Source organism: Populus nigra, chromosome 8 (assembly GCF_951802175.1).
Source record: "Populus nigra chromosome 8, ddPopNigr1.1, whole genome shotgun sequence".
Taxonomy (NCBI): Eukaryota; Viridiplantae; Streptophyta; class Magnoliopsida; order Malpighiales; family Salicaceae; genus Populus; species Populus nigra.
In genome coordinates this window covers 16956869-16965458 of record NC_084859.1, presented here as the reverse complement: position 1 = coordinate 16965458, position 8590 = coordinate 16956869, and the positions used below count along the sequence as shown (strand labels likewise).

Genomic DNA, 8590 nt, shown 5'->3' with positions numbered 1-8590 from the left:
AAGGAGGAAAGAATGTGACACATTCTTTATTCTGCAGCTAGCATGCCTCCTTTTAATAATTTAAGAGCACAAATAGCTTCTGATTTTTTTTTTCTTAACATCTGCTTTCTTTATTCTCCATAATTATCATATGTGCGTCCACACACATACTGCGAGTCCATGTCTACATTTTTCTCTCGATTAGCTAAGTCATGATATTCAATAGACAGGAGACTGAAGAAGAAGAGGAAGAAGAGGAAGAGGAAGAAGAAGAAGAAGAGCCTTGGTAAATTAAATAGCAACAATCTCCCTAGACTGTTAAAATCTGTTACTCCTCAAAAACAAACAAAAAAAAAAAAACATTTACAGAGTAAATTTGGAAAGGAGAAACAGTATTGATCACAAATTAATTGCAGCTACACAGATTTGATGGTTATATTGATCAAATCAGGTAAAAGAAGCAAAGTAAAAGGATTTTCCGGTTTCTGAAGTCAGCATCAATTGAGTTAAGTTATACAAAAAAGACGGTCCTCTAGAGCAAGAACTCGTTCACCAGTGCATCATGAATCCAGGTATGCTCGCACGACATCCAATATTGGAGCTCGACATATTGGACATTTTCCACTACTCTGCAGCAGCTCGTGCGCACATTTGAGACAGGTGCACATATGCCCGCATCTGAAAATATCAGGCATCATATTAAGCTATTACCAATGTTCATGATATTGAAGAGGAGTAGCAATGAAGTTTCAAAATGACAAAGGGTTTCACAAGCAGGTACCTATACAGAAAAGAGTCGACCTGCGTTTCGTAGCAGATACAGCAGCTGCGTTTGTTTAGTCTCCTATCAAATGAATTCTTTCCATTCCCTTGAACTGTAGCAATAATTCCGGACTTGAATTGTTCATCAGGTCATTCCTTAAACAGCATAGGAATAGAGGAATATATGCAAGTATGCACTAAAGATTAAGGTTGAATTTGCTGTTGCGCCTACTACCTAGTAATACCTTCTTGGATGACTAGAGACAAAAAAATATAAAATAAAGAAGGAAATATTTGTAGTACAAGTAAGATAAAATTCCCCATTAAAGATTCTATATGATACAATATTAGGTTGATTAAATTGTTTTAACTTGTTTCCAGGAAAGAAAAACGGTTTTCTCAGCTCACCTGGATGTACTTCCGGCACCTTCAAGTAGTTTTGCGAATTCATTTGCATTTCCATGCAGCTCTGAATTGATTTTCGGAGTTCAGACATTTCACGCTGAAGTTGCTCCATGTGCCCTTTTAAATCGTACAGGAGTTCCATTTCCTGTGAGTTTAGAGTGTTATTTATTTTTCCATTAAGATATTTAAGAAAGGTAATTAACTTGAAACTGTGAAGTGAAATAACTCACAATTGATGAATGACTTAAGGAGGAAGAGTAACGCCTATCTTGATTGGAAACTTGAGATGGAGGAGTTAGGTGTAAAGCTTTTGTTTGAGCCTGTTGGCAAGCATCAGCAACTTCATGTTCATCAGAAAAATTCCATGACCTGAACGGATATTTAGAATGCTGACATGATGAGGATTGATCAAAATAATCAGTAGCTTCGATATTGTGATGGCTAGTTGGACTTCCTTCTTCTGATATGCTTTCTTCTCCTGCCGTTTCTCCTCCTCCACTTCCTCCATCCAATTCTTCTTCTTCTTGACTGTCTGCTGAGTGTGAGTGCCTTTGGAAGTAAGACAACATCAACTGTCCCATTCTCTCCTGACTGTCCTCATCTAGTTCTTCATCTTCTTGACTGACTTGTCTTTGTACACGAGACATCATCAGTTGGTCTATACTGTCTCGCAAATCGCTTGCAAGAAAACTTGATACTGTTCTTCTGCATTTGTAATTTGAAGCATCGAATTTATGCACCACATAATTCTATTTCTTCTTCTTTGGAAACTACTCTTAGTGATTTTTTAGTGGCAAAAAAAGTGAGGAAAACAAGGTGGACTATCTTACCTTTCAAGGAGTTGCCTTATGTCATCATTGCCTGAGCTACCACCACGCTTCTCTTCATAACGTGCTTTTCTTTGATCTTCCCAATAACTTCGTGGGCGAGCTATATCACTAAACCAGTCAGAATTGGTTTGTTCAAAATATTCCTCCTCTTCTATCTCATTATCTTCCCAGTCACCATTCAAGGGTGATGTTGTTTTGGAAGTTTCTGGAGGATCAAAATTTCCAACCTGCAGGCTTATTCCTTGCCATGTGACATCCGAACTTGCACAAGTTTTTTCATTAACTTTTTCTTGGACTTCACACGTGTTTGATGTTGAGATCTTAACTTGAGGTTCACTCTGCTGCTCAGCACTAGTAGAATTTTCTTGATGATGACCATCAGCAGTTGGCTGATTCTGTATGGAATTCTCAATGCCTGCACTGAATCTCTCCCTATGTTGAATTCAGGTTCCGGGTTAGCATAGGGAAGATTAAAAGAAAGATAAGTAGCCAATATTAGATCCAACATGTATATATTACAGTTGGCCCAAAGAGGCTGAAAGTTGCTAAATGTTTCAGCATCAACTCTCTCAACAACTTTTAGAGTTTCTACGGAAGCAGCAATTGGATATAGCTAGCAATAGTCTGGTTTTGAATTGGCAAAGCAATGACAATGAGAACTCTTTCAACAGCTTACCCAGGTTGATCCAAATCTCATACAATATGATTGTTGTTGATAAATGAACTTATATCCTAAATTTCGATTTCTAATTAGTAATTTTCTTTGTCTGCATCCAAATCTCATTCTTCATGATGGATACTTTTACCACATGACCTCAGTGCTCATTATTGTGCCTGGCAAACTTCAACTTCGTTGTAAGATGTAAATGACAGATATCATCAACTTGAGCAATAAATTTAGAAAGATTGCCTTGAACTGACCACTTCACATAAGATCAAATGGAATGACATCAAGGAAATAAATGACACGGCAGACATAAAATTCTCATATAAACAATATAATACGAGCAGCATGAACATTGGCGTTCACTTTGAATACATAATGTTTTCATATAGATGTTGTCAGCAATTTTAATATGCTATGGACCAATAACGCATGAAAATGGGTGAAATTGACATTTTTAAAGATGGTTTTCATTTGGAAGCCAAAATATGAATATTGTGATACCTGAGATGCATGATGGTAGACCCATGTTGTGATCGATCACTACTGGACGAGGCTGTTGATTGAGATGATCGCGGCCGCTGTTGATCTTCAAACCCCACACCACGATGCAGGAATCTCAGGCGAAGCAAGCACTGTAAAAGCATTGCAGCACACAAATAAGTAATTGTTCACATATGATAAAACTACAAAGAAAAGAGTAATCAATTGCACTGCAAATTTCGTGAGCTTCTGATATTGAAATCAAGAAATGGATGGAGAACTTGGCTTCACCTGAATGCGGCCGCGTTGAGCGAATTTTGAAACAGCGTGGCGCTCCCCTAACGAGCCGAGCTCCCTATGCCTTTCTTGTTCCATTTGCAAAAGTAAATCATTAAAGGCTTGTCGCCCTCTTATCTTTGGTGAATTTACAACCTGTGACAAGACTTTCTGCTCTGTCCGATCAGAAACTGAAGAATGCCTACGCTCTCTAGATAGGCCATCACCAGCACCGTTCAACGGCTGATCATCATCATTGCTATCAGATGTCAGTCTCCTAATGATGTCAACAATTTTAACTTTCTCGGGCTCTCCTGCATCTGTGTTCCTGAAATGTATGGATGAAGGTGCACTCTTTGCCGAGCCACAATCCACAAAAGCCTCCTTCTTCGTATTAGAGTCAGCTATATCAGATTGCCTTGATTTCTCCTCGGTATTGGGCGATGCAGTTTCAGTCTGGCTAGATACAGAACCGGTCCTGCTATTATTCATGCTATGGGACCTTTTCAGACACGCCTCCGATTGATTTAGCCTTGCCTCCCATATCTGAACAAGAGAAGAGGCCCCGCGATTCTTATTCATGCGGGGGTTATTGGATTGACCTGCAGGATTTTCAGAGTCTTGAGAGTTCTGCTGCATTGAAGATGGTTTCTTCAAAGATGCAATCAACAACCCAGCCTTCTCCCTCTGCATCTCAATTGTCGACACCATTTCTCGAGCCTGCATAGCGGCCCATTGGTCAAGAATCCTCGCTTGCTTGCCGCTCCTAATCGAAGAATCATGTGCATTCTTGGGAATGTTATCTTGGTTATCGGTCAAGCGCCGCAAGTTTTGATGATGATCATCAGTTTTGCTATTAACACGATTTGTTGGATTCTCATTAGAAGCAGAATCAGAAGTCACAGAGATGCAAGTACGGAGATTTTCTCCAACCAATCCTTTGAGATTCTTTTGAAAAGCAGCAGCAGCTGCTGCCCTGGCAGTGCTCTCCCTACTACATCTTTCATGCCGGTTGTGATCTCTTAGAACACAACCAAACGGTGAAGACGAAGCAATCTCAATTTGGGAAGAAGCCATTATTCTAACAAATGTACATCAGGACATACATTGGAATGAATGCAGCAATTTTGTGCATGCCATAAATGAGACACAACCCATTTTTCAAGAAAAAAGGAATGGATGGTGGGAGGGTTGTTAACAAAAATCAAACCTTCCAATACCTCAACAGATAATTCTATACCACAAAGAAACAGAGGATCTCTTCTGTTTTCAGGATACTAAACTAACAACCACCGCTAGCAATACAGGACATGCCTTAGCTTTTATTTCCTATTCTTAGGACTCTATGGTTGAAAACTGTTGTCTTGCCCTACAAACGAATGGCACTCACAGGTCAAAAATACTAGCAAGCAAGGCAAAGTGTTGGGTATCAATGTATTGGTATGGTGCGACTGGAAGGAACAAATTATGACTCGGGAAACTTCATAGATAAACTGAAGACATGGGGAGTTTTTGGTTTGGTGAAAGAAAAGGAGAGAGACGTTGGGTTTTTTTTTTGGATTTTAGCCGTTGTATTTTGTAGGGTCCATAAATTCAAGTTTAGGGAAAAAGCAAGAATCGTTGTCCTAAGAGCGTATCTCTTTTCTGTACATACCAAACACCCTTTCTAATCTTTTGACCTGACAGGTTTAAATCTGCTAATTGCTTAATTAGGTTGACATATTATTTACAGTAAGCTTGATTTGAGGGCATCATTTCACATCCTCATCGGGGTTTAATGGGATTCTTCTATCTCTGTGGACACGATCTCTATAATGGAATTCAGTTTCCTCTGTGTACTTATCAGCTAATTTTAGTTCCCTTCTTCCGTTGTGTATGCCTTGCTTTATTAATTTCCATTGTCATTTAACCATGTGGCTAGCACCACTAAAGAGTGGAAAAAGAAGGGACCTTCTCTGACAAAGAAAGGGTCTTGGATTACATGGAAGACTTGATGCAAATGCAAGAACCAGATTCTCAAAAAAGAAAGAGAAAGGAGAAGAGAAATTAGGAGGACTGGCAATTGATGATTGTGGAGTCCTCGGAGAAGCTGAACGAAAATATTGCCAAGGATAGACCGAATCATTTATTAAACTAAAACATTTTGAAAGATTTTCAACTTATTATTACTGACATGAAAGTAATTGGTGAAAATGGAACTATGTTTTTTTCTTTTGTTAAATAAACAGAAAAAGAAAGAAGAAAAGAAGGCAATATTTTCAGTAAATGTGTGATTTTGTTTTCATAATTTTTCGAATGTTCTTACTCTACAAGTATTATTGTTTTTTCATCCCGTACTTGTTAATTAAGTTGTTGGAGGTAACAGTGAAAGAAGGCAATATTTTCCTGGCCCTGCAAAAGTTTTCTGCATGGTAACTAAGCAAGTACAGTCATGGCAAAAAATCAAATAGATCTCTTATTATTAATGTTTTTACTAATTATGCAGGAATTCATGCTAACTTGACTCGGTCATTGTTTAAGGTCCTAGTTTTCGGTGGATTCCATGCTTATTTTATTATTCCTTTTTTTTTCTAATGTTAAATTGCGCATAACCAATTTCTTTTTATCAGTTTAAGAATTCTATTAACAAGAGAGAATTAATTAGGCTTATATATTTATTTTAGAAGGATCGCTTCCCATGGATCTTACAATTAAGAAAACTAAAAAGAATATTAATTTATAGAAAATTACAAAATATACTAAAGGGCTAGATAAATTAATGTAGTAATTCCTAGTGCCCAATTTTTTTCCATTTTCATCCTCAATCTTTTTTTTTCTATTGCAATCTTCTTTGTCTAATTTCATTATCAATTTGTCAAATTTTAAGAAAAAAAATTCAGCAATAGAGGATCAAAATCTAAAATAACAAGAAACTCCATGTTCAATCTCAAATTCAATAGAAAATGAATGTCTTTGCAATCCATTTAGTTTTTGAAATTCTAATTTTGATCTAAAGATTTATTTTTTTAACATTTCAACCCTGAGTTAAGAGAGGAGATAGAAAATCATCTAAAACAACGAAGGACAAAGAAAGTTGGTGAATCAAATGACCATTTTTTAGCTATAAGACTCATTGTTCTTAGTGTCAACAATTCTATTCTATAAGAAGAGTTCGATAGTGATGGTTTTTTCTTTGAACATGCTTGAAAAGCTAAACCAAATTAGTTTTTTATTTTTTTTATTTGGTTGATTTTTGTTTTTTAGTGATTTTTTCCTTGATTTTTTTTTCAGTTTCATCTTCAACATTTGGTTGATTTTCAATTGAGTTTCATAATTCGTTTACATTTGTTTTCCGTAGATTTGTCATAATCTCAAACAAATATCTTAATATCTTAATTCAATTTGGCATGGAGTGTAGTGCAGTTAAGTTATCTAGAACTTTAGCTAAAAATAATAAGACAACTTTTAAGAACATGAAACTTTTTTATAAAACAAAGTACCCTAAATTTACTCATTTCTTTTTCCTACTAATCCTTAAAAAAGAGTTCGATTAAAAGGATGCGTGTCACTTATGAATAATTTAACAAAAGCAACGATCTCCTAGTTCTTGATCTTATAGGTGAATTTGAACTTGCAATCTAATTTCTTGCTTTATTCCTTCAAGAAGAAAATTAAGGATATAACTTGATTTTGAAGACTATATCTAATACCAACTGATACTACCTTCTTAATCACGTAGTCAAACAACTCTCAATAAAGTAGATAATAAACTAGAAAGCTAAAAATTAAATTTGATAGAACCCTGACCTAGAGGTAACCATGTGCCTAAGAAGAATGAAAGGTATAAAAAAAAAACTTGAATCCAAAAATAACCTTGCATCTAAGAATCTTAAGTATGAAAATGACACTACGAAACTAGTTAATCTTTGATAAATCAGTGTATGATTTTTATCCCTAGAAAGAAAAATTATTTTGCCACAAACAAACAATAAGACAACCTATGTTTATTCTTTAACTTGTTACCCAAATTTGCAGCTCAAAAAAACATAATATAGTATCCTTTACATAACCCTGATAGACCCCTTTTGAGTTGCAAGATAATAAACCTAAACTAGTAATCAACTAACATAAGTCCAATAATAAAATAAACTATTAAACAATGTTTAATGGGCCAGAACAAACCTAAATTAAAAATAATTATTCAATATTATATAAATAGAATAGAATAGAATAGAATAATAAAAACAAAATCTTAATGTTAAAATTCGTCAATGTAGCCTGAATCTCAAATTTTCATATATTCCTGAAAAATTTTATTCTTAATTTCAAACACATCGTTCTCTTTCATATGAATGAATTACCGAGACTACAATATATAGTTGGAAATCTTGAGATGTCCTACACCTACCTAACTCGATTCATAGTACAATTCCACATATAGCTCCAGATATGTCCCAAACAGTGTACTAAGATCTAGTATGATATATTTGACAAGATTCATCTAGTAACTTCGGCCCTATGAAATAATATATTCTCGAACTCTATTTGACCTGAAAATTTACCACAATATACTTCCATATGTCTAGTATCTACATGTAACATTTTAACTTTATTTGATGTATAGTTTGAAAGATATTACTGATCTTGAAAAACTAGTCAACAAATATTTTAAGGCCAAATTCAAACTTGATTTTGTTCGTATCATTGAAGTTAATAGCCATAATGTTTTGTTTGTTAGTGAGATTGTAAAGGTTGTTATGGCTATGCATTTGATGCTATAAAATTGAAGTGGAGGTCTATATGAAGGTGATGGGAATTGAGGCTTCTTTTAAGAAGTAGATGAAAAGCATGGCTAATCAAGGGACTACAAACTTTGTGATGTATTGGCACTGGAGTACCAACAAATATGAATCTTGTAAAAAGATTCCCTTGGAAATTATGCAAAAAAATAAACAAATTAGTAAAAATAACTTAGACAAGAGGAAGATCTAATTTCACAATTTCTAGTGTTCATGGTTCAGGTTTTGAGGGTTTAGAAGTAAGATATCATGAGTTTTAGAAGAGACATATTAAAACTGAAGAGAAAGTGTATAATATGGATGTGATCTGTATATTCTCATATATTATATATGAAGGCAATTTCATCTTTTGATTCTTTTTGAAATTCTTGTTTAACCTATGATTTAAAATATCTCAAAGTACGACAAGAAAG

The 8590-nt window shown here is 35.1% G+C and overlaps 1 protein-coding gene across 1 annotated transcript; it reads right to left on the bottom strand.

The window, feature by feature from the left end:
- Positions 1 to 266: 266 nt before the first annotated feature.
- LOC133701332 (uncharacterized) lies at positions 267 to 4946 on the bottom strand. Its single transcript, XM_062125211.1, has 7 exons — positions 3415 to 4946; positions 3145 to 3275; positions 1977 to 2408; positions 1377 to 1851; positions 1150 to 1291; positions 761 to 854; positions 267 to 657 (listed from the first exon to the last, which is right to left on the bottom strand). Exons 1-7 carry the CDS (start codon positions 4474 to 4476, stop codon positions 540 to 542), a joined length of 2454 nt encoding a protein of 817 aa, XP_061981195.1. The 5' UTR covers positions 4477 to 4946; the 3' UTR covers positions 267 to 539.
- Positions 4947 to 8590: the final 3644 nt, after the last annotated feature.

Bases quoted from the DNA above. Each gene is read 5' to 3' on its own strand.
- LOC133701332 (XM_062125211.1), bottom strand. From the start codon at position 4,476: ATGGCTTCTTCCCAAATTGAGATTGCTTCGTCTTCACCGTTTGGTTGT. The intron at 2,409-3,144 runs GTATCACAATAT...AATTCAACATAG, and splicing joins TCTACCATCATGCATCTCAG to GGAGAGATTCAGTGCAGGCA. The intron at 658-760 runs GTACCTGCTTGT...TGATATTTTCAG, and splicing joins GTCGACTCTTTTCTGTATAG to ATGCGGGCATATGTGCACCT.